General features: G+C 55.2%; 1 protein-coding gene across 10 annotated transcripts in view; it reads left to right on the top strand.

Annotated features, from left to right (window-relative positions):
* The window catches only part of Arap1 (ArfGAP with RhoGAP domain, ankyrin repeat and PH domain 1), a 63,618-nt gene that overhangs the window by 21,825 nt on the left and 15,234 nt on the right, over positions 1-26,559 (top strand). For 6 of the 10 annotated variants that reach the window (XR_013043626.1, XR_013043627.1, XM_016000679.3 and 3 more), the window contains exons 3-16: positions 3,567-4,112; positions 14,128-14,306; positions 14,836-14,900; positions 15,700-15,824; positions 15,941-16,090; positions 16,337-16,406; positions 16,654-16,774; positions 17,279-17,481; positions 17,837-17,943; positions 20,479-20,678; positions 22,276-22,361; positions 23,711-23,893; positions 25,018-25,192; positions 26,328-26,462. Coding sequence is in view for 8 of the 10 variants with exons in the window: in XM_016000679.3 (XP_015856165.1) it covers positions 3,604-4,112; positions 14,128-14,306; positions 14,836-14,900; positions 15,700-15,824; positions 15,941-16,090; positions 16,337-16,406; positions 16,654-16,774; positions 17,279-17,481; positions 17,837-17,943; positions 20,479-20,678; positions 22,276-22,361; positions 23,711-23,893; positions 25,018-25,192; positions 26,328-26,462 (2,308 nt within the window). In the remaining 2 variants the exon portion in view is untranslated. Of the gene's footprint in view, positions 1-3,566; positions 4,113-7,684; positions 8,154-14,127; positions 14,307-14,835; positions 14,901-15,699; positions 15,825-15,940; positions 16,091-16,336; positions 16,407-16,653; positions 16,775-17,278; positions 17,482-17,836; positions 17,944-20,478; positions 20,679-22,275; positions 22,362-23,710; positions 23,894-24,638; positions 24,749-25,017; positions 25,193-26,327; positions 26,463-26,559 lie in introns of those variants that run through there. The other 4 variants (XM_076548403.1, XM_042279432.2, XM_076548409.1 and 1 more) reach the window with 4 other exon arrangements.

A 26,559-nucleotide genomic window follows, 5' to 3' on the forward strand; every position in this document is an offset into this window, starting at 1 on the left:
ATCCATTTCCCAACGGACGGACATTTCGGTTATTTCCACCCTCTGTAATCCACACGGTTTGGTAGGTGATAACCATTTATAGACGCTGCTTTGGATGGGTGCCAGTCACCCTGCAGGACAAGTGCCTGTATTTGTGTTTTGACCCGGAGTCGCTAGGTCAAAGGGCAGCGGCCGAGGGGCTCTCCTAGTGACTGTGACATTGTGCTCCCTGAAGGCACCCCTGCCATCAGGGAGGAGGCGCCCTGCCCCATGACCACTGTGTGTACTTTCAGGTTGTTTGTGTTGGCAGTGTGATGGACGGAAGGCAGGGTTCTGCTTCTGTGTTCTGTTGAGTTCCTTGACCTGTGTTTAAAGACTGTCTGTGTTTTCCTTCCTCGGAACGTCTCTGTTCAGATTATCCCCCACCCCCACCCGCTTCTCGCTCTTGGTGTCTGTGGCTGTGATAAACACCGTGACCAAGAGCAACTTGGGAAAGAAAGGGTTTGTTTTATCTGACAGCTTACATCATGAAGGGAAGTCAGGGCAGGAACTCAAGGCAACAGCCTGGAGGCAGGAGCTGATGCAGAGGCCATGGGGGGGGGGGGCTGCTTCCCGGCTTGTCCCCCATGGTTTGCTCAGCCTGCTTTCTAATAGGACCCAGCAGCACCTGCTCTGGAGTGGCACTGCTCCCAGTGGCCTGGGCCCACTCACCTCAATCGTCCGTCCAGAAAATGTCCCGCAGACTTGCCCACAGGCCAATCTGATGGAGGCAGTTCCTCAATTGACATCCCTCTTCTCAGTGACTCTAGCTTGTGTCAAGTTGATAAAAAACTGAAAAATGTGCTCACACTCGTGTGCCCACTTGTTCTCTCTCTCTTTCTCCCTCCCCCTTTTCATGTGCCTGGTGCTTAAAGAGTCCAGAAAAAGATGTCGGCTCCTCAGGGACTGGAGTTACAGACCACTGTGAGCCACCCTGTCGGGGCTGGGAATTAAACCTGGGGTCTTTGGAAGAGCGGCCAGTTCTCTTAGTCACCCAGTGAGCTCTCCAGCCCCACATCCAGGCCTTTTTAAAAAAAAAAAAAAAAAAATCCCTCAGTAACACCTCAGACTTTTAGTCACGTGTGGTTTTTCTACCAGCGCGCCATCTTGTGTGAGGAAGTTTTTAACCCTTGCTGGGACCTTCTGTCCCTCACTGTCTTCCCCTCCTTGATGGGGATCAGCCCAGCACCCCGGCCTCCGGCTGTGTCACCACGCCAAGGTGTGTATGCTTCTTGTGTTCGTTCTTGTTTCTTCTGTTCTGTGAGACTCTTGTGAGTATTGCATCCCGGTTCCTACCTGGTTTCTGCACAGACATAGGGTTTTCTATTGTGCTAACTTGGAACCCAGTGATTGTACTGAACACTTCTGTGAGTGTTAATAACAGTGTCTCAGGTAGACGCCCATCTCAAAACTCAAATCGGTAACTATGGATAGTTTATCTGTCCTGATGTATTTTATATATATATATATATATATTGGGGTTTTTTTTGTTTGTTTGTTTTGGTTTTTCGAGACAGGGTTTCTCTGTGTAGCTTTGCACCTTTCTTGGATCTTGATCTGTAGACCAGGCTGGCCTCGAACTCACAAAGATCCGCCTGGCTCTGCCTCCCAAGTGCTGGGATTAAAGGCGTGCGCCACCACCGCCTGGCCTATATATTGGTTTTTTGAAGACAGGGTTTCTCTCTGTGTAGTCCTGGCTGTCCTTGTAGATTAGGCTGGCCTCAAACTCAGAGATCTGCCTGCCTCTGCCTCTTGAGCACTTGGGATCAAAGGCGTGAGGCGGCCACTGCCCGGCCTGATTTATATTTTCAAACCTCTTTCTTATCTGTGATGCCTAGAACTCTCAGAGCAATGCAGATAATAAACACAATAATGAGGTGGATATCTCTGTCCTGTTCCTGACTGCAATGGGAATTGTTTTCAAAGCTTTATTTGTATTTATGTCTGTATGTGTGTGTTCCTGGTTATTGGTATGTGCACCACATGTATGCAGGTGCCTTCAGAGGCCAGAAAAGGACACTGGGTCCCCTGGAATAGAGTTACAGGTGGTTGTAAGCCATCCAACATGGTTGTTGGTAACCTCTGAGCCATGTCTCCAGCCCCTGTAATTGGAATTTTGTGCTGAATGTTACTGTCTCCTCTTCTGTGCTGTGGGTGACCAGGTGGCTGTGCCCTTTGGATCGGTTAGTCGTCTCTTCCGCTCTTCCTTGGACTCTCAGCAGCTCAGAGGCTCCTGAGTTCTTGATATGTGTGTGTGGGGGGGTTCCCGTTGTCCAGTGCCATTTTGGTATGTGTGTGTGGGGTTCCCATTGTCCTGTGCCATCTTGGTGTGTGTGTGTGGGGGGGTTCCCATTGTCCTGTGCCATCTTGGTGTGTGGGGGGGGGTCCCATTGTCCAATGCCATCTTGGTGTGTGTGTGTGTGTGTGTTCCCATTGTCCAGTGCCATCTCAGTGTGTGTGTGTGTGTGTGTGTGTTCCCATTGTCCTGTGCCATCTTGGTGTGTGTGTGTGTGTGTGTGGGTTCCCATTGTCCAGTGCCATCTTGGGGTTTGTGTGTGTGTGTGTGTGTGTGAGTGTGGTTCCAATTGTCCAGTGCCAGGCTGTTTTGATGACTGAGTCAATGAACAAATGGATGGATGAATGCATGAACAAATGAATTCTCTCTCTGCTTTGGTGGCAGGGGAGGGGACTGCACAGAGGCCAGGAGGCTGTGTGATGTGGGCTTTTCCCCCTCAGGAGCTTTTCTTCAGGGAGATGGACAGAGATGGAGCATGCTGAGAGCAGCCGTGGTGCCCTATGACCCCACGTGCTCACTGAGCCTCCAAACCTGGTCCTCCCCGGGGTGTGTGTGTGTGTGTGTGTGTGTGTGTGTGTGTGTGTGTGTGGAGTGCCTCAGAGGGATTGGGCCCTGTAGTCTTGAAGAGACAATGGGGATGGAGTGTCTTGTCCAGCACCAACCATGCCATTTTCCAGTCTCAGAGCAGTAGCTGAACCTGTAGGTTGGGGGTATGATGGCTGTAGAGGATATGATATGCTAAGGAACCTTGAACTAGATGCTAGGCTCACAGGCACCCTCAGAGGCGGAAAACCAGGGTATTTAGTCAGGCCTAGTGTATGGGCACAGTGTGGATGTGCAAGAATAAAACTCAAATTGGATATGGTGCATACCAGTAATCCCAGTGCTCAGAAAGCTGAGACAGGAGGGTTAATTTAAGTTTCAGGCTATCCTGGGCTATATAGTGAGTTTAGGACCCAAGGCCAGAGCCAAAGAGGCACAAGGTGAAACCCTGTCTCAAAACACCAAGAATAAAAGAATAGAGTTTGAGTTCATGGCATGAGGGGGGTCTGGGGCTTTCGGATTTCAGCATTCAAGGCTTTTCATCTTTTAAGGATTGCAGTTTCTGGGATTTGGGGCTTTAGATTTTGACTTTTCAGAATTCTGTATTTGAAATTATGATGTTCAGGCACGTCATGAATACTCACAGAGGGACATTGCTGGCCATGGCTGCTGGTTTGCCGTGCCCCTCACCCATGACCTCTTATTTCAGGTCTGAGCCTGGCCCTGGGCCTCTGCTGCCAGAAGCCATGGCAGAAAGCAGCGATGCCGCTCTGTCGGTAGCTGAGTGGCTTCGGGCGCTGCACCTGGAGCAGTACACAGCCCTCTTTGAGCAGCATGGACTGGTGTGGGCCACCGAATGCCAAGGCCTCAGTGATACCATCCTGTTGGACATGGGCATGCACCTCCCTGGCCACCGCCGCCGAATCCTGGCTGGTCTGCTCCGTGCCCATGCACCCCCCGCCCCCGCGCCTCGCCCTGCCCCGCGGCCTGTGCCCATGAAGCGACACATCTTCCGTTCACCGCCTGCGCCCGTCACTCCACCTGAACCGCCGCCCACGCCGGCAGAGGATGAGGGGCCACCTGCGGCCCCGCCTATTCCACCCCGAAGGAGCTGTCTCGCACCTGCCTGCTTCACTCCCCCATCCACAGCTTCTGCGGACCCTGTGCTGCCCCCGCTGCCTGCCAAGCGACACTCCTTAGAACCAAGTGTTCCTCCTGTACCTCCTCGCACTGGACCCCCCTACCCGCAGACCAGGTGAGCGCTACATCCCTGCTGGTGCGTGGAAGGTCCTAGAGTGCAGAAGGAGCCAGGCTGGAGGAATGACTCTGACTGCTGATGAGGACACAAGCTTAGAGCGTAGGGAGCTGGGCCAGGGTTAGGGCAGGCAGGGCCGAGTGGGGTGAGGTGTGGGCCCGAGGATGGCCCGGGCTACCTGGACATATGCAGAGAGGGTAGGGGAGCCACACTGGGCCCCCAGGTGTCTATCCCAACAAATGGGTGGTGCCACCATCACGGAGGTTGGCCCAGTAACAGAAGAAAGTTTGGGCGGCGTCTGAGTTCGCTGGAGCACCTGGTCTGTGAGATACTGTGGGGGATCAGGGTGTACCCTTGCACTAGGAGGTGATGTGTGCTGGGATGAGGGCTCAGGTGTGGGGTGGGGGTGCTTCTGTCTGCCATACTACTCCCCCCACCCAGGCTGTGCTCGACAAATCTCACCAAATCCCAGGGCCTCTCTGAGCCTCTGCCTGCTTGCTTTCCCTCCTCTTCAGAATTCCTTCTCCTCTCCCTGGCTCCTCTCCTCCATGTTTTCCTGAGCTTTTTCCTCTTTCCGTGGACATCCCACTTATTCTTCCTTCCAGCTCTTTGCTCCGTGCCAGTGGAGAAGCCTCTAAAGACAGGGCAGCTGTATGTTTGGGAGTAATGGCATTCTGACATTCCGCTGGATTTTCTTGAAGGGATCTGCTGAGAGAGGTCTCTTGTGCTTCTCACTGCTGGACAGTGTTGGGGGATCCTGTTGATCCCTTCAGCAAGCCTTCTATGGAGGGTGGGGATTGTGTTCTGATTTCAAGCTGGGTAAGTGAGACTTAGGGCATGGAGGGAGGGACTAGCTGGGTCCATGCAGAAACTCATTGCAGGGTGGGCAGTCCTGTGGGGCAAGTCTGGAGAGGAGCATTGAGTCAGCGGACCTTCTGGACCAAGCCAGGTCTGAGGTTCTGAGTTTTAATGGATGGAAATTAGAGATTCCGTGGGCTGGAGATTCATGGTTCTTGGTGCTACTGCCCCCTCCAGTGGCCATTCTCCCGCACGCAGGAGAAACATTTATTTGAGAGAGGGCCATGGCCGATTCAGAATTGTTGGAATTTAGAGTACCCTAAACTCACCATTCCACATCCCTTCTCTCCTTCCTTCTCCCCAACCAGGGTCACCCTCTGGAGATGTTTTAGGAAGGGAGAGGTCTTCAGAAGAGGCCGATGGAAAGAATTCAGATGGGCTAGGATTTTAGGCTATAGACCAACGTGTAAGCAAATCAGGAAAAGCAAGGATGGGCTCCTGCCCTCCGCCCTCGGGACCTGGTACCCTATCTGAACTATCTGGGCCTTCCTTACGGGGTTCTCCTGACACTTATATCTGTTCGGGGAGCTTGCAGGGTAGAATAAAGACCATATCCACAGCCCAGGGCCCCAGGAGACAAGGTCCCAATCTCAGAGCTACTGTCTGAACATAAAGGCTTGGCCACATATGGGGAAATTAAAGTCCCTCAGTAAAACATCTGGCCCCTCAGTAGGCATGGGGTGGGAGGGTCACAAAATGGTGTAGTACTTGCAAGGAACCTGTGTGCATTCTCTATGCTTTTTGCTTTGTTTTGTTCTTTGTTCTTCTGTGCTTTAGGGATCGAACTCAGGGCCATGCACATGCTCAGCAAGCGCTCTACCGCTGACCCATGTCCCCAGCCCCATTCCTTTACTGCAGGTCACCTTGACATCACTCACAGTGCAAATATACCGTAAATGCTGTGCAGAGAACTCTCGTACTGGATTGGTTAGGGAATGGGGACAAGGAGAAAAATCTACATGTTCTCAAATAGATGTGGATTTGCTTCACATATTTTAGTTGGCAGTTTATTGGATCTATGGATGTGGAACCATAGGTTACCAAGAACCTTCTTTGATCCCCAGAGTTTGGGACCATTGCTCAGGGCAGAGTGGTGCCAGTCCTGGCGTCCTATGCCCTGGGGATGTAGCATTAGGAATCATGGGCATCTGCAGTCCTCAGCTCATGGATATACAAATTCTTTAGTTGTTTACTTATTCATTTTTTTTATGTGTGTGTGGGTATTTTGCCTGTTTGCCTTTCTGTACACTGCATGCATAGGTATACATATGCACATTAGGCCAGCTGTCGGGGTGGTTAACATGTCTGTGTACTTGCATATTTGTGCTGGATCTGCGGGTAGCCATGCTTGATCCTAATAGGTACAGGATCTGTGCAGTTTCAGTGGTGATAGGCCCTGCGTGTGTGAGCTCATCAGGGCTGAATAGACACACACATGTGCCCACGGCTACTGCTGCTGTGGGGGTTGCCGTGCCGGGCTGCATTATTAATAGCGTGCAGATGCTGTTTGGGTAAGTGAGTTGGCACATGTATTGTTTGTGTACTGGCAAGTGTGAGTCACTGTGCACATATGTGTGTGCATATGCTGCCAAGAGCCTGAGCTCTTAGAAAGTCAGCTCTCCTAGAGCCCTGGGATCGCTGTCAGTTTCCTTCACTGTTGACTCCTCTGGCAGGGTTGGGGATCTAATAGGCCCTTTGTACATGTCATGGGGGTGAAAGGTCAGTGCCGCCAGGAGCTTTCATGCTGCAGGTGCTGCAGGTGCTGAGCTTGGGTGCCTGGAGATGAAGTGAGCAGACCTCAGCCCGTACTGGCCGTGGATCTAAAGGGCCCTGAGCTTATCACTTCAATCCTTTGCCCTAATCCATGTCATACCACCTGTGGTGGGAAGGAGACACCTTCAGAGGAGCTGATGGAAAAAGTAAGAAGCTGATAGGATCCAAGGCCACAGACAAAGGTGTAAGCAAACCAGAAACCAAGCAAGGATGGAGCTTTCTGCCCGGCCAGGTTGAGGGCTTCCAGAGCCAGGCTTACACGTGGCATGGGAAGACCCCACATCACCTCCGAGTCTGTGATACAGTCTGGCATTTCAGCCTGTAGCCATGAACTGGCTGAGGGGGTCTGGGGCTCAAAGATACCCCGCCCTGGAGGGGAGCCAGCGTTCAGATCCTGCCTCCTGGCCTTGTCCCTGTCCACTCAGCTTCAGGTGTCAGAGATAAACCCTCCGAACTTGCTTTTCAGGGGTCATAGAGGAATCGCTTCTGATCAAGGGTCCCAGAGGCACTCCACACAGCCCCTTCCAACTCTCTGTGGGTCTCGGCTTCCTCCTCTGGGACTTGGATGCCTTGAGATATTTGGGGGGAAGGAAGTATTTGCCCAGAGTGGGCAGCTACCAGGCTGGAGTCATACCTTGGAAGGTTATCCTTCTGTGCTGTGAATGCCTTGCAGCCTAGCCAATCGTTGGCCTTTCTGGGCCTGATCACCTGTTGCTAGGGCAGAAACCGATCCCTCTGGAGAGCCTGTTTTGCAGCCTCTTTGGGTGTCCTTCAATGGGTGGGGACTGGGAAATCCACCATAAGGGCTAGCTAGAATCAGGGTTTCCTGGACATTCACCCTGTGAGACCTCAGGGGACCAACAGATGGGGCTAAATACCCCATTTTAGTTTAGACGGTACTGGTGTGGCCCAAGGGGTGGGGAGGAAGTATCTGCCCCAGGGAATTATGGGTGACTTTTCTCTCTCTTAGCGTTTTCAGGAAGTGTGTTGGCCCAGGCTGAAGGGGGTGGGGATAGGAGAGGCGGAGAGCAGGAAGCAAAGACTACGGCTGGACGGACGGACGGACGGACACACACACACACACACACACACACACACACACACACACACACACACACGCTCACACTCTCTCTCAACAGATTTATGAGTATATTCAGAACCACACACACACACTTGGAGAAGTGATCCACACACCTTCAGAGACACCACCTACAGGTGTGCAGAGGCATGCCTGGGGCTCACACCTGGGAGGGAGCAGGACTTAGGCACAGCTGGCAGCATTAGGGACTCAAGACCAGGCCCGGCCCACACAGGCTTCCAGGGGCAGACCCAGGCCGCCTTGGCAGGCTCCGATCCACCTGGCTGGAGCCTCAGGAGATCTTAGGCCCAGGATTCAGCAGGCCTCTGAGGGTGAGTGAGGTGCAGCCCTGCCAGGAGGTTGGGCAGGTGGGAGGGCTGGGCGTCCCTCTTTGGCTGCCACTCTGAGCTGCTTTCCCAGCGTGCTCTGGTGCCCCTTGGTTTGCTCAGAGTTTTCTTTTACTTTCTCCACTGCTCCGGGTTTTTTTTCTAACACTCCTCCCCCTCCTCTTTTCTCTGGGTTTTCAGGTCAGTGCCTCCCTGTCAGCCTCTCCTGGATCTACTAGGGACTCCAGTACCTGTTTTCTGGTCCTTTGTCCAGACCGCCACACCGATTGTGGTCGTGTGTGTGTGTGTGTGTGTGTGTGTGTGTGTGTGTGTGTGTGTGTGTGTGTGTAAGAGGAGTCTCCGCTCTCTGGGCCTCTGGTGCCCACCCCTTCTATTCTGTCATTAATTTCCAGTTCCCTGCACCATCAAGAAGTTCCCTTGGGGAGATTTAGGTGGGCCTGTGCACTGTCAGACTCAAGACTGCTTGCTGTGTGTCTAAACCTCTTAGCCCCAGCCCGAGGTGACAGGGCTCTCCCTGCCGAGGACTGGCATTTCATTTGTGTGGGTCCTTCCCTGCTTGCCAGGGTTTTTAATTGGTAGGTACATGTTGATTATGAGGTTGACCTTCCCTCTTTCCAGTTACGAGAAATCCCCAATGAACCCAGCACCCTTCGGGTCACTAGGGGCACAGAATGGCTTCTACTTTGGACTGGGCCCCAGAAGTGGTGGGGGAGGGTCCTGGAACTGTCAGAAAGCTCCCCAGGGGCTGACCTGTTCTTCTTGTCCTCAAGGGGAAAGTAGGACTAGACCCAGGAGGTGCGGAGAGCAGGATGGTGTGTAGATGCTGCCTGCCTCCTGTCCACCACAGCAGGACTGGTCTGTGAGGGAGCTCCACACGAGTCAGACAGGGACCGTGTGTGGAAGGCCGAGTGGGCTGTGTGAACTAAAGGGGGGGGGGGAATGTTTGGGTGGGTGTCCTGGAGGGAGAAGTGTGTTTTAAGCACAAGGGAATTGGTTTGTGGTCATTCCATGTAGAAAGCCCCAGCAGAGGCCTGGCCCACAGTGGTGCTTAGCAAGGGGAGCCCCTGGCCCAGGAAGAAGTGCCCTGGGCTGTGGGGCCTTGGTTGTGTGCTGAGCTCTAACTGGGTGGACTGGGGGCAGCGGCCTCTCCAGAGCAGGCTGCTGCTGGCAGGGTGGCTGTTCAGGGCAGCCCCTTTGTGATCAGTGACACATAGGCCGCAGACCTCCATTCTAGCGAAGGGAGCCTGACAAGAACTTTGCGCATTGTGGCCTGGGCAGAAGTGAGTAGGACAGAGGCAGGGCTTTGCAGCAGCAGCAGCAGCAGCAGCCCCGAGGTGGAGGAGGAAGGACAGAATCGGCATGGAGGAAGCAAGGAGTGCAGGACCGGAGCCCAGCTGCTGAGGAGGAAGTGGGCAGCTGGGAAAGTTTACCCCTGGAAGGGGACACCAGGAAAGACTGATGTCTCCAGGTCACTGGGCCTGGCCCCCTCTTGCAGCTGTGCTCGTGAGAGTCCTAGGATTGACCCGGGACCCTCGAAGGCCCATGTAGCATTTTAGGGGGAAGGTTCTGACTCTGGGGTGGGAGGTAGCCTGGGTCCTTTGTCCTCTGAGGTCATCTCAGTGAAGCAGACACTGAAGGATGTAGCCATACAGAATGATCAGAAGTATGGAGGTGGTCTGGAGAGGTGGCTCAGTGGTTAAGAGCACTGGCTGCCCTTCCAGAGGACCTGGGTTCAGTTCCTAGGACCTGCATGGTAGCTCACAAACCATTTGTAACATCAATTCCAGGGGCGTCTGCTGCCTTTTCTGACAGCTGTGGGCACCTGCATGCAGGCAGCACCCTTACATACTCACTTACACATAAACTTCCGTAAGTAAGTCTTAAAAAGAAAGAAGTAGTGGAGAGGATGGGGGAGCCCCAAAGAAACCCCTAAGAAACCTGAGGCACGAGGAAAAGCCCATAGTAGGGGTGGAGGATGTGGGGTGTGTGCCTCTTAAGAAAGTAGGAATGTGGCCAGACAGGGACAGATGTTTGAGGTGAACGGAATGATTTATGTAAAGGCTTTGAAGTGTATGTGTATAGACTGCCGCTCGGGGTTGTAGAGATGGCCAAGAAGTTAAGAGTGCATCCTGCTCTGGCAGAAGACCTGAGTTCGGTTCACAGTGCCCACACTGGGTGGTTCACCACCACCTGTAACTCCAGCTCCAGGGTGCCCTCTGGCACTCATGTGCGTATACCTCTACACAAACATGCACATACATACAATTTAAAGGTAAATGAATATTTATAGATTTCAGATTAGCTTTTTATAGCAGGCGGGGCATGAGTGGATAGGGAATGGGGACTTAGTCCCAAGTCAGCTTGACATTTAGGCTGCCCCTCTCTGCCGTCTTCCTGCCCTCAGAGTGAGCCTTGGTTTCTCTGGCTGCAGGAGGCTATAGACAGATGTGTTGGGAGGGGAGCACAGGGCATTTGGAGGGGAAGGCTATAATGCAGCGTATGGCCTGGCCTCTGGGGCTGAGGCTCCTTTGGCCACAGCCCAGGTAAGGAACTGTGCTGTAACTGTGCAGTGTGAGTTAGCTTGCAGGCTAGTCAGAGTTTGGGAAACTGAGGCTCAGACGGGATGACTGAGCTCTGGGAATCGAACCCAGATCTGCCTGCCTCCGAACTGGAACAGTCACACGTCTCACTGTGCCCAGGACAGGCTCTGTTTGCACCTATCACCTGTAATAGTTATTAGCAGAGCCTTAAGTTGCTGGTTCACACCATTAGTGTCGGGGTCACTCTAATCTTACCTACTTAGACTTGGGGTCCTCATATGTCCCCCAGCCCTGGGTACAAGGTCCTGTGATACTTCCCCTGACCTGTAAGGTCAGACTTGTTGGGCTCAGGACCCAGGTTGAGGTGGATCACCCCTGTTCCGGATGCCTAGTCTTATTGTGAATGGCATAATAATTAGAACTGTAACTTGGCTAGAGAAAGGACTGAGGGACAGCAAGGCTGGGGTGCAGCTTTGCCCTGTCAGGGCCTGTGGGCTGCATTTTGAGATACAGAGGGTGCTTCCCTGGGTTGGGAGTGGGGGAAGAAGTCACAGGAGAAGGAGCAGGGTGAGCAGAGGCCTGGAGGGGCCGTTCCCTAGCACTCCAGGCTGGGCTGAGGCCAGAGCAGCACTGCTTTGGAGAATGGAACAACCTGGGGCTGTTTGTGAGGAGCAGACACCCAAGGGCTGCTTAGGGGTGCTCCCCAGGCTCTGTTCTCGGTAGGGGATACTGCCCCCTTCCCTGGGGATTTCCCACAAGCTGTGCCTTTCTGACCTCACTTCTCCTTTCCTGGCCCTGGCCCTGACTCAGCAGTACCAGATGCCCTATGCCAGGCAGCCTGGCTCTCATGGAGGTTTCTTGCCGCCAGTGTTGAGAGGCCCTGTTGTCTCCCCCTCCTGGGACAGATGATAAGGACAGAGGGCACCTGCTGGTAGCGAGCCTCAGGGCAGGCTTGTGGAGCATCAGGACAGTGGTGGAGGTAGACAAGGTGAGGAGGGTTTGTGCTTGCCTGGTCCCAGAGGATGAGGAACAAGTGGGCACCCTGAAGCCACTCTCCATCCCTCAGGCCCCCCGAGGGAGGAGGCTGGCAATAGGGAGCCAGGCCCACTTAGACTTTGGCCTTGGAGACTAGGAATCCTCACTTGCCCATAGTTCCCGTTCTGCTCTCAGCTGACCCCTGAGCATGGCCTCCACGGCCCCTTCCTCCTGCTGTCTAGATGCAACTCTGATGGACTGATTTGCTCATCCAGAAGTCTAAGGACATCGCCCCGATGATCCGGGGCCAGGCACCAGGTCAAGCTGGTGGGCCTGTTTGCGTTCAGATGTTTAGTCATCATTTAATCATTCATTCGCTTCCCTTGCAACCAGAACGGTCAGCTTGTGAGTCTGTCCACAGATTGGTCCTCCCGTCTGCCACCCACCTGTCTGGCATGCTCTTGTTGCCCACTCAGCCAAGCTCTTCACTCAGCTGTGGGGACCTCGAATCTGATGTTTTCCCTCCTGTGAAGAGACTCGGGGTCAACTCGGGGAGCAGCCTGGTGCAGTGCCCACCAAGGGACATCGGCTCTCGGTACCACCTCCCCTTGATATCAGCTCCCCGAGAGGTAGACGGGGTATAGAGAACAGCTTGCTACCAGGGTAGCCAACAGGGGTCCTGACAGCCATCACGTCACAGTCCACACAGCTGTCTAGCAGCCATTCTTTGTGACCCTTGCAGGTGACGACTCAGAGGTGGGAGACGGAGGACCAGAGTGGGCAGGTGACTCACAGGGAGCCAGCCTTGCTTAGACACTTCTTGTGCAAGGGGGCTCGTGCACCGGGTGTTCCCAGTTGCAGGCCACTACACTTAGGAGCTTGTACACCAGAGGCAGAGCTTGCCGACAGTTTCTCCTGGTCCCCCTGTAGTTCCCAGGCAGGCGACTCTGGCGGTGCTGTGTGGGTAACCGGGCTGCTGTACCACCTCGTGCAGGTCATGACTCCATGGAGAAGCTCCCCTCTGTCTGCATGGTTGTAGGACAAGCTATGTGGAAACAGCGCATTCCAAGAAGCATGTAGTCGTAGAGCTGGGATTCTCTTAGCTCGGATGCTACCAAAGTGTTGGCAGGAGGGACACACTTTGAAGAATATTATTTGGAATGCTTTTCATGTACAGGAGAGAACAGAAGGGAAACGGAAGGGTGGCTGGGGAGAAGTGGTGTAGAGGCAGGGATGTTCCTATGACAAGGAGCAGGGAGAGGGGCACCGGTTGTCTTCCCAGACCTCCTTGCGATTACGGCAGTCACATGCTGCTATCCATCGCTGGGAACACTGGAGAACAGACCAGGCCAAAGTCGTCAGGGTTTGGGAGGAAGCTGCGTGCTCTGCTGCCCCTCTTTAGCCTTTGGCCGACGTGGACAGAGATAGTTGTTGGGGCCAGGCCACCGGGCCCCGACAGCCAGCTGGTCCACCGGGCCCCGACAGCCAGCTGGTCCTAACTGCTGGGCACCGAGGATCCTGTGTGTTGGTGTGTGACCCACTCTTTCACCCACTCCGCCTTCGAAAACGGCTCCTGCTTCACTGAAGAGGAGACCCAGACCCTGAGTGGTTAGGCACTTAGCCCAGGACACATAGAAACGAAGACACCAAGGTGGGGGTTCGAACCCGTGTCTTGGATGACAAAGCCCTTCAGGAGACATTCATCACCAGGCTAGGACAACAGGTAGTGGGTGAAGAGAACTTGAGGGAGCTGAGTTCACTGGGACATAGTGAATTTCTAAATATGGACAGAAAAAGGAGAGGGCCTTGGCCCAGAGACCATAGTCTGGGCCTTAGGAATCAGTTTCTGAGACTGGCCTGAGTCTTCAGCCCTGGCCTCGGTGCCTGTTCCAATCCCATCCTCTCTCTGTCGACAAATGCCCTGTACCCTCCATGGTACATGTCCAGACTTACCTCTCCACTCAGCAGCCTTCTCTGCCCCGTTCTGGCCTTTTTTGTCAGCGTGGAGGTCCCGTGGGTACGAGTCTAAAAGCTGGAGCCCTGGGGCCAGGTGACGAGTGTATTTGGGCTCATGAGGTGCTGCCGAGTGAGCTTGGTTGAGGCTGTGCGAGGCAGGTTGCAGTCTGGGTAGGGAAGTGTTTCCCCAGATGAGCAGGGCTTCAGTGGGTCAGAACCTGGCTGGTGCACACTATCACAGGTGAACTGCAGTGGGTCAGGACCCTGGCTGGTGCACACTATCACAGGTGAACTTCAGTGGGTCAGAACCTGGCTGGTGCACACTATCACAGGTGAACTTCAGTGGGTCAGGACCCTGGCTGGTGCACACTATCACAGGTGAACTTCAGTGGGTCAGGACCCTGGCTGTTGCACACTGACACAGGTGAACTTCAGTGGGCCAGGCCCCTGGCGTTGCACACTGATACCCCACTTCGTTCTGTTCGCAGCCTTCCCTCTAAGGAGGAGGTATTGCTGCCACAGGTGTCACCCCGTCCCCAACCAGAGCCTTCAGAGACCCTGTCCGCCCTCCTGTCTGCCTTCCCCCAGGGGCCTCAGCAGCCTCTGTCTCCGGCTCCCTGTCCTCCTGAGATCCCCCCCAAGCCTCCCCGCCTGTTCCCAGAGTTTGGTGAGTGCTACAGGACAGCTGGGCTCTGGGTGGTCTCCTGGGATCAGCCCTGGAGAGCGTGCAGTGGGCATGCTCCCTCTCTGCCTGGTGGCCAGGCCAGCCGTCCCCTGGGTGTCCTGAGCCTCCTCAGAGAGCAGGCCCTTTCCCTCCTCCCTGTCTTTGCTTGCCAAGCATGAGCATGGCTGACCCTTGGGGCAGAGCGCAGTTCCCCGTCGGAGTGGTGCTGGAGTTGGGGCTGCCACCCCTGGCTTGTCTTGATTCTTCTGGCCTTGTAGGCCTTGTTTGGACAGTGCCCTCTCCTGCCTCCAGAGCTTGCTGCCTGGCCAGCCTCCTTGTGGTGGCCCTTCCTTTCCTTCAGTATAAATAGCACTTCCTGTCCCTGTGCCTTTCTTTTGAAAGTCAGGCCTGGGTGGGGGTGGGAACTATCCTAGCCTAGGGTTGGCCTTGGTGAAACCAAGCCCTGGTGCCCCTTCGAGGAGGTCAAGCTCCTGGCTTCTGAGCCACCCCCTCCCTGTTTTTTTTTAACCAGACGACTCTGACTACGATGATATCCCAGAGGAGGGGCCGCGGGCCCCAGCCAACGTGATGACCAAGGTAGGCAGGGCGAGTGGTTGGGGTTGCAGTGGCTGCCTGGGTAGTGGAGGGAGGGCTGGCTGCTCATTGGTTGTAGAGACCCCAGGATCTCCTCCCCTAGCAGAGTGGGAGCTTGCCTTTACTGTCTCACCGCATAGAGTCAGCCCCAGAACCTCAGCCTGGGGTCTGCGGCTCTCTGGCCTATGGCTTCCCTGGTCTTGGGTTGCTCTGGCTGGGTGTGTGTGTGTGGTCTGTTGCTGTTTGTGTCTTTGGGCGTCTGTCCCTCTGCTTCCCTTCTTGTGTCCTCATGTCCCTTTCCTCTTGATTATTCTCACTCTCTCTCTCTCTCTCTCTCTCTCTCTCTCTCTCTCTCTCTCTCTTTCTCTCTGTGTGTGTGTGTCTCTGTCTCTCTCTGTTTCTCTGTCTCTGTCTCTCTGTCTGTCTCTCTGTCTCTCTCTCTCTGTCTCTCTCTCTCTGTCTCTCTCTGTCTCTCTCTCTCTCTCTCTCTCTCTCTCTCTCTCTCTCTCTCTCTCTCTCTCTCTCTCTCTCGTGCGTGCTGAGTCTTTCTGTTTCCCGTCTGTCTGTCTGTCTTTCTCCTTGTCCTAGATGAGTGCTTGCCACCAGTTCTCCTGACCCTGTCACCCTGGTCCCTGTGTGGTTTCAGCTGCTGGGGGAGGGGTCCAGAAACAGAAGTAAAAGTGCTGAGCTGTGGGCTGAGGACGGAGCGGGCGAGTGGGTGTGGCAGCCGGGGTGTTGGTGGAGGTGGTGTGATCTGGGGTTTGAAGGGAACACGTGACACTGAGGGGTCCTGGGGGTCCAGGAGGAGCCCTTGCCAAGCCGAGTCCCACGGGCCGTACGGGTGGCTAGTCTGCTGAGCGAGGGGGAGGAGCTGTCTGGGGATGATGCCGAAGATGAGGATGACCATGCCTATGAGGGTATCCCCAAGTGAGTATCCCCCAGTTCAGCCGTCCTCCTTTCCAAAGCCCAGCCTAGCCTGCCCTCCCATCACAGCGGCAGCCTGAGAGATCCCTTAGCCTCCCTGCCTTTTTCTCTTGTTCTAGTGGCGGGTGGCCCACCGGTGGCCTGAACCCACCCTTCCGCAGCCTGATCCCTGATCTCCCGCCACACCCCATGGATGAGCTGCCTGGGGGCTCCACCCCCATCACACCGGTCATCAAGGCTGGCTGGCTGGACAAGAACCCACCACAGGGGTGAGTGGGGTCTGCCAGCACCTTCTAGCATCTGCGCGGGAACAGGGCATGCTCCAGGATGCTGGTGTCGTGGATCCAAAAATCAGAGGGGTCCAAGATTATTTGAGCAATTTCCCCTCCACACACACACGTTAACCACTGGTAACTACTGGATGATCTAGGTGCTAGGAAAGGGGGACTGGGTATAATGGTGGGACCTTCCTCCTCAGTACCAGTCTTTGCTGACGCCTGCCTCTGCCTGGTCAGGTCCTATATCTATCAAAAGCGATGGGTGAGACTGGATGCTGACTACCTGCGATACTTCGACAGTAACAAGGTGAGGGCTCCGTCAGTCCCCTACGTGACCCTCGCTCCTGCCTAGGTCAAGGCTGAACCCCAATATTGCTTCAGGCCCAATCGTCAGTGGGGTCTTGGTCTGTGGGCTGGCTGAAGGCAGTGATCAGGGCCAGTCCAGAGTGATCCCTGGCCACCTGCAGAACATAGGCTTATAGCCCTCATCTCAGTGGAGCTGGGCAAGGGGCTCCAGGGTTCCCGCTCTGAAATGCAGCTCTTCCCTCCCCCAGGACGCCTACTCCAAGCGCTTTGTCCCTGTAGCCGGCATCTGCCGGGTAGCTGCTATCGGAGACCAGAAGTTTGAAGTGATCACAAACAGTCGGACCTTCGCCTTCCGGGCAGAGAGCGACGGTGGGAATTTTAGAGAGTGTGTGTGTGTGTGCGTGTGCGTGTGCGTGTGCGTGTGCGTGTGCGTGTGCGTGTGCGTGTGCGTGTGCGTGTGCGTGTGTGTGTGTGTGTGTGTGTGTGTGTAGGACTGGAAAGTTTGGTCACCTTGTGGGGAGTGGGGAGGGAATAATGTATGTCTGTTCCCTAACACATCATACCCAGGGAGGCATCGTTCCTGTGTGGTCTGGGGGAGGATAAGGAAGGAGAGACTGACTGTAGCCAGCTCCTTCCCAGACACTCCCCAGCTCCACAGAACCACAGGTCAGCATGGACAGTTGTGGTGGCTTGCCCAGTGAAAGCCAGACAAGATGGCATCGAGGCTTAGGTTGTCCAAGCTAGAGAAGCCTGGAAAAGTGACAGACCAAGCCAGTGCGTTTCCTAGCGAGGTGATTCCTGGGGAGCCTAGAGCCAGGAGGCCCCAGGGGTCCCTGCCAGCTGAGTTCAGATGTCACTCTCACCCTTTTGCAGTGGAGCGGAATGAGTGGATGCAGGCTTTGCAGCAGGCAGTGGCTGAGCTGCGAGCCCGTGCCCGGCTCTCTAGTGCTTCTCTGTTGGGAGTTCGAGGTACTGAGCAGCCTGACCGCGCTGGCAGCCTGGAGCTCCGAGGCTTCAAGAATAAGCTTTATGTGGCGGTGGCTGGGGACAAAGTACAACTCTATAAGAATCTGGAGGTACGAAGGACTCTACCAGGCCGCTGAGTTCTCGCTGCCCTGTGCTCATCACGGTTCCCTTCCCTGCTCCTCTCCTGTCCGTCTGGTGCCTCCCTGGTCTTGCTAGGACTCCAACCCAGTACTTTCCCCTCCAGCCTTTCCTGCCTGCCCCCTCTTCCCTCTTGTCTGCCTGTGCCTCTCCTCCATCCATCTCCTGACACCCCCCTCCCCTCCACCCCCCTCACCCCAGCTGCCCTAGGCCAGGCTTCTGTCCCTGCTCAGTCCCTTCCTCCTTCCGAGGCTCTTCCCCTGGCCCCCGTCCTGGATCATAAGCCCCGCTCTCAGCCTGGCCTCCCTCCCTTTCCGCACCCATCAGGAGTTCCAGCTGGGCATCGGTATCACCTTCATCGACATGAACGTGGGCAACGTGAAGGAAGTGGACCGGCGCAGCTTTGACCTCACAACCCCCTACCGCATCTTCAGGTGAGCCCCTGGCCCACCTCTGGCTCACCCACACCCTCTTGGTATTCCCCCCACCCGTCCCCCCACCCCCACCTTCCAGTCCTACGCCATGGAGCAGGTCTGCCAGAAGTCTTTGCCCGTCTTCGTCTGGCCAGTTCTGTTCTTTCTGCCCACCACACTGTCCATGAGGTGTCCCGCCAGCACCTGCCACCCTCTGTCTCCCTGGTTATTGCTCTGTAGTACCACCGGCCATCCCCAACCCCAAGCCTGTGGGTTCTCCAGCAGAACCTGCTTATGCTCAAAGCTTGTGTGCCTGTGAACTCCTGGGCCATCTCCCTCATGGCCCTTCTCTGCCTCAGGTAGTCTGTCACTATCTACCTCTTTCGCACTCTGCTTTGGCTGTCCCCTCTCTGTCTGTCACCATGCTGGCTAAAGCCTGGCAGGCCCTCTGGTATCTGACTCATGGACTCTTGGATTGTCAGTCTTGGTGGCTTCACTCTGTCCCTAGTGATAGCAGGGTAAGTGACCTTGGACCTCACGAGTGAGGTTGGTGTTTGTCTGTTTCTTACATTTGAGATATCGCGTGTCATCGGCCCTGTGATTCTTTGGCATTATCCTTAGTGACAGCAACAGCTGCCGCCAGCCACTTTGGGGTTTCCCTTTCTGTCCGTTGCAGAGGCTGCTCCCCTGGTCACTGTCACCTATCCTAATGAGGCCAATAGATATTTAGCAGAAAGGGCCTCCACCGCTTGGGCCTACAGGGCTTGGTGCAGTGGACTGAGCATGCTCGTTGCTTCTCTGAGGCCCTGGCAGCTTTTTGAGTTCCTCTACTGGCTGTCATGGGGGAGGCTGTCTTCAGCCCCCTCCCAAAGAGGCGCTCTTGGCCATTACCCCTCCAGCAGCGATGCCTTCCTTGACTATGCTGGTAGGTTATAAGTGGTGTGGGCTCTTAGACACTTTGGTGTGACTTGCACTTGGTGGTGACAGCAGCAGCAGCAGCAGCAGCAGCAGCAGCAGCAGCAGCAGCAGCAGCAGCAAAAGAGCCGGAGGGGGTTTTGTTTATTTTGTTGGGTTTGTTTGAGACAGGGTTTCTCTGTGTAGCCTGGACTGTCCTGGAACTCACTCTGTAGCCCAGGCTGGCCTTGAACCCAGTGGTCCACTTGCCTCTGCCTCTTGAGTGCTGGGATTAAAGGTGTGCACCACGACTGCCCAGCTTCAGAGGGAGCTTTTGTAGGAAGGAAGACAGTTCTGCATTTGTTGTCCATATAGAACTTTCCACCTTGAAGAGCAGAAGGCCGTGGCAGGACCGCAGGATCCCTGTGTGTCAAGATGACAGAGTTCTCTTCTCTTCTCTTCTCTTCTCTTCTCTTCTCTTCTCTTCTCTTCTCTTCTCTTCTCTTCTCTTCTCTTCTCTTCTCTTCTCTTCTCTTCTCTTCTCTTCTCTCTCTCTCTCTCTCTCTCTCTCTTTCTTTCTCCCTCCTCCTCCTTACTTGGAGTCAGGGTCTCTCTACCTAGCTGTAGATAAATTTCTAAATGGTCTTATTAAATAAAAAAAACACGGAGCCAGATATAGGGGTGAAAACCTGAGAGATCAGGGAAATAGGGAAGGCCACAGCGAACCTTATCTCACCAACTTGGCAACTTCCAAATGCGAGCGACTTCCTGTCTACCCACGCCTACATGCCTTGCTGTTCTGCCATCTGATTTGCTCTATCTGTCCAGCTACATCACTTCCTCTTCCTGCCCAGTTCTGTCACTTCCTGTCTGTCTGTACAGATCTCCAGACATCCATGGTTAACTAGTGTTGGAATTTAAGGCGTGTGCCACCACACTGGCTCTGTTTCACAGAGATCCAGACACATCCCTGGCTGCCAAGTGATAGGATTAAAGCCATTGCCTGACTTCTTTGTTTACTTATAACGGCTGGCCTTTTCCTCTGATCTCCAGGCAAGCTTTATTTATTAAAGCACAAATAAAATATCACCACACATAGCCCTGGCTGAACTCACAGAGATCCACCTGCCTCTGCCTCTGCCGGAATTAAAGGCATATATTACCACACTGGACCCCCATTGGAGTCCTTTCTGGGATGGAGTCACAGCTGGGGCTGGGATGGGAAGGAGGTTGAATGTGGAGATGGCACACACCTCTATGTTCTGTCTGTCCTCCCATATACACCCTCGATTGGTGCTCGTTCTAGGGTGCCTTGTGCCTGCTCTGCTTGTCTCAGGCCCGCCCCAGTCTATCCCTCACTGTCTTCTCTGCCGGTCTGCCCCCCGCCCCCATCCTCTGCCTGTGTGCCGTCCTGCCCTCTCTGTCCTACACATCTACCGCTTCATCCCCTGGCTTAGCCCTTCTTTTCTGTCTCCACCTCTTTCCGATTCCCCCTTTTGCTCCTGGTTCTCGTGCTTCCTTTGTTCATACTCGCTTTCCCAGCAGTCCCAAGATGATCTCTTTCCTGACCCAGAGCCCTCCAAGCCGCACCTCCCTCACACCGACCCTCCAAACCCTCCAGGCCCTTTCCCACCAGTTCTTCTCCTACTTCTGTGTCCCCAGCTTCTCAGCCGATTCAGAGTCAGAGAAGGAGCAGTGGCTGGAGGCCATGCAGGGAGCCATCGCAGAGGCCCTGTCTACCTCAGAGGTGGCCGAGCGCATCTGGGCTGCTGCCCCCAACAGGTTCTGTGCGGACTGTGGGGCTCCCCAGCCTGACTGGGCCTCCATCAATCTCTGCGTCGTCATCTGTAAGAGCTGTGCAGGTGGGTGTGTGCGCGCGCAGCAGGCTGGCCACTGGACCGCAGGCGGCCTATTCGGCCGGTCCTGGAGCCCTTATTCCTAATGCTGCTCCAGCACCATCGGCTATTCTTCTGGGAGTGACCTTTGGTCCTCAGTTCATGGTCATACTCTCTCCCCACGGGGATGGGGACAGACAAAGTGAGGGAAAAGCATTTTTTTTTTTTCAGGGCTACAAGTAAGTAGCCTGGCAAGTAAGTGAGCTTAGATCAGAGCCCAGGCTGTTGGAATCTGGTGTCCCTGTCACTTCAGAAGCATGCAGGAGGCCAGGCCCACCAAGGGCTCTTCATGATGAGAGGGGAGCCAGTTTTGTCCAGAGGGGATGTAAGGCAAGGGGCCCAGGGGCTTGGTCAGCTCTGTGGGCCAGACTCTGGCTCATAGGCAGAAGCTGAGATTGGAAACCTGAGGGGCTGCTGCACCATCCAGCAGCAGGAGATGAAGAGCCGAGGGCCTTCTAGGGTGGTTTGAAAGTTACATAGGAAGGTCTCCGTGATACACGGCCGAGGAGGGTGGGAATGGATGGAGGTGGGGCCCAAGGTGTCTTCATCTGCTGACTGCTTGCTGCACGCTGGGCATTGGCTCATCCTGAGAGCTGACAGTGCCCAGGTGCTGGCTTTGCATGGCTGCAGCGCTGAGGTGGACTTTGATGTGGGAATTCAGGAGGAAGGACAGATCTGGGTGAGTCAGTGAACTCGGGAAGAACCCTAGGCCTGTGAGACTTTAGGGCAGATGTCAGGCTCTGGGGCCATGAGGTCCGTGTGCAGAGAAGAGGCAGCTTTGCTGGTGATCATGTAAGGAAAGCATCCATTCGTGGGGCTGATACAGGCTGACTATGTGGACGTAGTTCTCTATGGAGGATGGTGCATGGAGGCAGGGCCAGGGCTTGAGCCGAGCAATGCCTGGCATTTCTAATGTCCCTCCCTCACTTCCCCTGTCCTGGGTCCCTCCTGGAACCTATACCCGACAACCTTCATTTCTCTAGCTCCAACCTTAGGCTTTCCTTTCATTCTGCTGACATTTATCAAGTGCTTATTGTGTGCCGGGGTTTGTTCCGGGCACTGAGGACAGAAACCGAAAGCCAGATCGGGATCCTCTTCATATGCAGCTGCACTGCAATGGGAGGGGCGGAAAGCACAGGAGCCAATAGAAGTATTGGAATTGCAAGAAGTGGGAAGAGAAGGTGCTGTTGTTTGGGACATCTCTGAGGAGGTGACATGTCAGCGGAGACCTGAATGACCGAAAGGCATGGCCATGTGGGGAGATGGGAAAAAGAATTGAGGCAGAAAGTTAGGGATGGCAGGGGGCAGATAGGTTTTTATATCTACTACTAGAACAGCTGATGGTATGGAGAAGGGATTTGCACTTCAAAGCACTCAATTGGAAAAGTGGAAAGTGGCCTGGAGGGTCCACTGTGACTGGAGGGAGCTCTGGTAGGGTGTGAGCAATGGGTATGCGACCTGATTCTGGAGCCATGCCAAAATGGAGTTGCAAACTAGCTCTAGGCCTGCCTGAGGAGCACGGGAAGGGTTGCACCCAAGGGACTGTATCTGGTCCTCATCGCAGGGGAGCACCGTGGCCTGGGGGCTGGAGTGTCCAAGGTGCGGAGCCTGAAGATGGACAGGAAGGTGTGGACAGAAACACTCATCCAGGTGGGCATGCCCTGCTTGTCACCTTCGCTTGGGGTTCCCCTCTCAACTGCTGCCCTCCATCCCCCATCTCACTGACCTCAGAACTTTGGAGCGAGGGGCCTCCGGATAATGTAGTGGGTGTGGATTTTGGAAAAGCCTATTTTTGGCAAAATCAGCAAACTGGCTAGTGTACTAAGAATGTTTTTACAGTTTTAAAGGGTTGTAAAAAAAAGATTTGACCGAGATTGTATGTGTTCCATAAACCCTAAACTACTTATTATTTGACCTTTTAGAGAATTGCCGACCCCTGATATAGTTCAGCTGTTGTCCTGATGTGGAAACTGAAGCCCAGGATTGGGCTGTTATGTGCCTGAGGTTACCCAACCACTGCACACTGACCACCCAGCCTGCTTCTTTCCACCCCATGCCCTAGCTGAGTTGGGCTCTTCTCCACTGTGCATGCACCCCCTCGGCCCCTCAGAGCTTTTCACTGCGCCTGAATTCTGTGCACAATGTGTATATGATGCATGATGTGAGGCTCACGTGTGTACAGATACTTATGCCTATGTATTTAAGCTTCTCTGGTGCCTGTGTACGTGATAGTTGTTATGGGGAGCTTGAGGCAGGAGGCTAGACCTAGGAATCTGTGCCCCCAGGGCCTTACTGCTAAGTTGGGAACTTTATAGCCTATCCATTTCATATGCCCACACTATGGGTTTGGCATGCCAATACAGAGAATGTTGCTTTTGTTAATGAATTGTCTTTCAGAATAATCCTGAGTTAGGATTAGAATACCCAGGATACAGATGAGTACACTGAGGCCCAGGGAGAAAAAAAAAAGCCCGAGCAGTTCCATCAAGGCAGGGGGTGTTTTTGCTTTGTCCACCACTGGGACTCTAGCACTCTGAACAAGTGGACTGGGGAGCCCAGGCCATGCCTGTGATAGGGTGAATGTGGAACAGAGCGGGAAATGACCCTGGCCCTAATGACGCCCTCCTTCGCCTCCTGGAAACCGCCACCTCCTCTCATCCAGATAGACCCAAAGCCCCCGCCTACCCTATTGGCTGACAGGTTAGACACCACCCCTCACTGAGACAGCCTCAGGAATGCGGAGTTCCAGATGTGGGGCTGGGCGAGACAACAGCGAGGCCCCCAGAGACCAGGCCTCAGACATTCACCTGTCAGACTGTCTGGGATTATCTGGGCTGAGAGCCCAGCCAGGGTCTCGAGCAAGAGAACCATGGCCACCGGCAGACCTCGCTGCTCCGGTCCTCCCGTCCGCCCCCTTTGGGGAAAACGGGTGTGTGGTCTGATCATCTCAGGACCTCTTATCGTCAGCTGCCCCTCTCCCCTCTTGCCCACACCCACAGCTCTTCTTACAGCTGGGCAATGGCCCTGGGAACCACTTCTGGGCTGCCAACGTGCCCCCTAGTGAGGCCCTGCAGCCCAGCAGCAGCCCTGGTGCCAGGCGATACCACCTGGAGGCCAAGTACAGAGAGGGCAAGTACCGCCGCTACCACCCGCTCTTCGGCAACCAAGAGGAGCTGGACAAGGTCAGCACGCCAAGCCCCTGGGATTCTTGAGCCTTCTTGACCCTGCCCTGTCGGGGACCCTTGAACCCTACCCCTTTTTTCCTTGGTCTCCGTTCCTCTGTCTCAACCCATCTCTTCCGTCAGCTTAGAGGGCTGTGAACATATGGGGAAACTGAGGCCCGGAGGGCAGCAGGGCCTGCATAAGGAAAGCTGGGACAATGCAGGGAGGAGTCAGGCTTGGTTCTTGGTCCAGGGCCATGTCTTCAGCATCTGGCTGCCTCCTCCTGATTCCTCTGTCTCCCGCACCCTGTCCTGTTCCTTCAGAATCCTGCCAAAAGGAGTGAACTTGATGGGGATGCTATTTCCTGTCAGGCTCATGAAAAACAGCTGGACTGCTCTGACCCACCCCATCCACACCCCATTCTAGATGAGGCCCCATATGGGCCCCAGACCCCAGCAGATCGGGAACCAAGTCTTGGACCCTGATCTGGCTCAGCCTGAGTGGGAGACAGCTCTCTTGGAGGCAGCAGGGTGGCATTTGTGACCTATGGGTGGCCTTCAGCTCTTCCTCCAAGCAGCCCTATCCAGGCAGGCTGAGTCTAGCTCCCAGAGCTCTGTGGAAGCTAGGCCTCCACCTCCCTAGGACCTAGGCGTCCAGCCCCCAGTTCAGCCCTGCCCAGTCTGGCCTACAAGCCAGAAGGGTGGTGGCTCTCATTGGTCGGGAGGGCTGGGCAGGCAGTGAGGAATTCAAATGTGGGAGGAATTAGCTACAACCCTTGGCCCCGCCCTCTGCCCCCGCTGCAAGGCAGAGGGAGCCTGAGATCCTCCAGGGGCTCCTCGCAGCCTGACCAGCAGCTGTGCCCCAGGACCCACAGGGTGAGGCCCTGTGGCTAGGACCCCAGCCTGAGCTGGGTAGCCTCTGCCCAGCCTCCCTGGCTTGCCTTTTCCTCTTCTTTTTCTGACTCGCATGCCTTTTATTTTTTTCTTCTCTTCTGGCTTCCCCAAGCCCTGGTCTCTTTCAGTCTGAGGATGGTCCACCCAGATTTGGGTGACTCCTTCCTCTTCCCTCCTCCCTTCTTGCATGCTCCCATCCCTACCCCGTCAATCTGCTGCCCCCCCCCCAATTGACCCTCCCTCTCCTCTAGGCCCTCTGTGCTGCAGTGACTACCACGGACCTGGCTGAGACCCAGGCACTCCTGGGCTGTGGGGCCGGGGTCAGCTGCTTCTCAGGGGACCCGGCAGCTCCCACACCCCTGGCTCTCGCTGAGCAGGCTGGACAGACGCTGCAGATGGAGTTTCTACGGAATAACCAGAGCACAGGTGAGTGGCCAGTGACTCTGTCCTCTGCTGGCAGGGTCTGGCGTTTTAGAGGCGTTTACAGGGGTGCCCCCAGAAACCGTGGCCCAGCTGAGAACCTAGATTTGCAGGCCACTCCCAAGCTGTGATTGAAGCTCCTTGGTGGTCCCTCAGGCAGCGTGTTTGGGGTGTGTTTGGGGTTTGTGGGTCAGTGGACACTTACGCTTTCTGTGAGTGTCCTTTTGTGTCTGTGTCTCTGGGACGATTTATCTGTGTGCTCTGTCCTGACTTACAATGTGGGTCTGTAGGAGTGTCTGTTTTCCGGGATGACCCTTAGAGATGCCTAGGTTCTTTTCCCTCATGCTGGGAGTGTGAAGGCTTTGAGTGTTGTGTATGTGGGTCTGAGTTGCCGTGGAGGAGGGTGTTGCTATGTGTGTGTGACCTACACAGCAGCCTTGTCTGTCGTCTGTCTACTCAGTCTGGGTGGAGTTTCATCGCAGACCTGGGTTGGGTCCCATTTGGCTCCCATTCTTGGGAGGGGGGGTGGAGAGGGGGTTGCTAGGGTGAATGGCGTTGGGTATGGCCCAGACCTGGTCTCTTGAGGCAACATCCTAAGGCTGAGGGTGGGGCTCAGTGGCTGGGGCTCTGGGCTTTGGGCCACGGGTGGGTGGGGCATGCTGGGCTGGAGAGAGCCCAGGTGTCTAGGGAGGTGCGAGAGACCACCCAGCTGGGTTGGGCTAGGGAGCAGGACCCTCCGTGCTGACCACTGGAGCCGGGATGCTTCCCTGGCCTCTGTGCTGTCTGGGGCAAACCTCTCTCTAGGGAGTGTTATTGAGTTGGCCCAGAGCCCCCTTCATTCCAGTATGCTTGGCTCTGTGTCTCCAACAGGGAGTGTGGGGTGGGCTTGGGAGTCAGTGGGGCTTCCTGGGATGGGAAGGACTGGAGCGGAGCCCTGGGAATGGAGTGACAGTCCCACTTGTGGGCAGAGGTGGAAATGTGGCTTTTCAAAACCTTGGAGGTGGCAGGAGGAGCCCGAGGGTGCTGGTAGGGAGCTGAGGAGGCAGCGCTGTGGCCGGAGCGTGAGCCTAGGTACCTTGCCTCCGAGGACACCTCCTGGACACCCAGCATGACTACCACCGTTCTTTCTTACACTCCACAGAGGTCCCTCGGCTGGACTCAGGGAAGCCCTTGGAAAAGCACTACTCCGTTATCCTGCCAACTGTGAGCCACAGTGGTTTCCTGTACAAAACTGCTTCTGCCGGCAAGCCTCTACAGGACCGCCGGGCCCGGGAAGGTGAGTGCTGCACATACCCATCCAGGCCCATGGTGTGTGAGCCTGGCTGCAGGCCCGGAACCTAGGGCTGGCTCTGCTGGTGGACCCGAGGGTGCAA

This window comes from Peromyscus maniculatus, chromosome 1, assembly GCF_049852395.1.
Source record: "Peromyscus maniculatus bairdii isolate BWxNUB_F1_BW_parent chromosome 1, HU_Pman_BW_mat_3.1, whole genome shotgun sequence".
In the NCBI taxonomy this organism is placed as follows: Eukaryota; Metazoa; Chordata; class Mammalia; order Rodentia; family Cricetidae; genus Peromyscus; species Peromyscus maniculatus.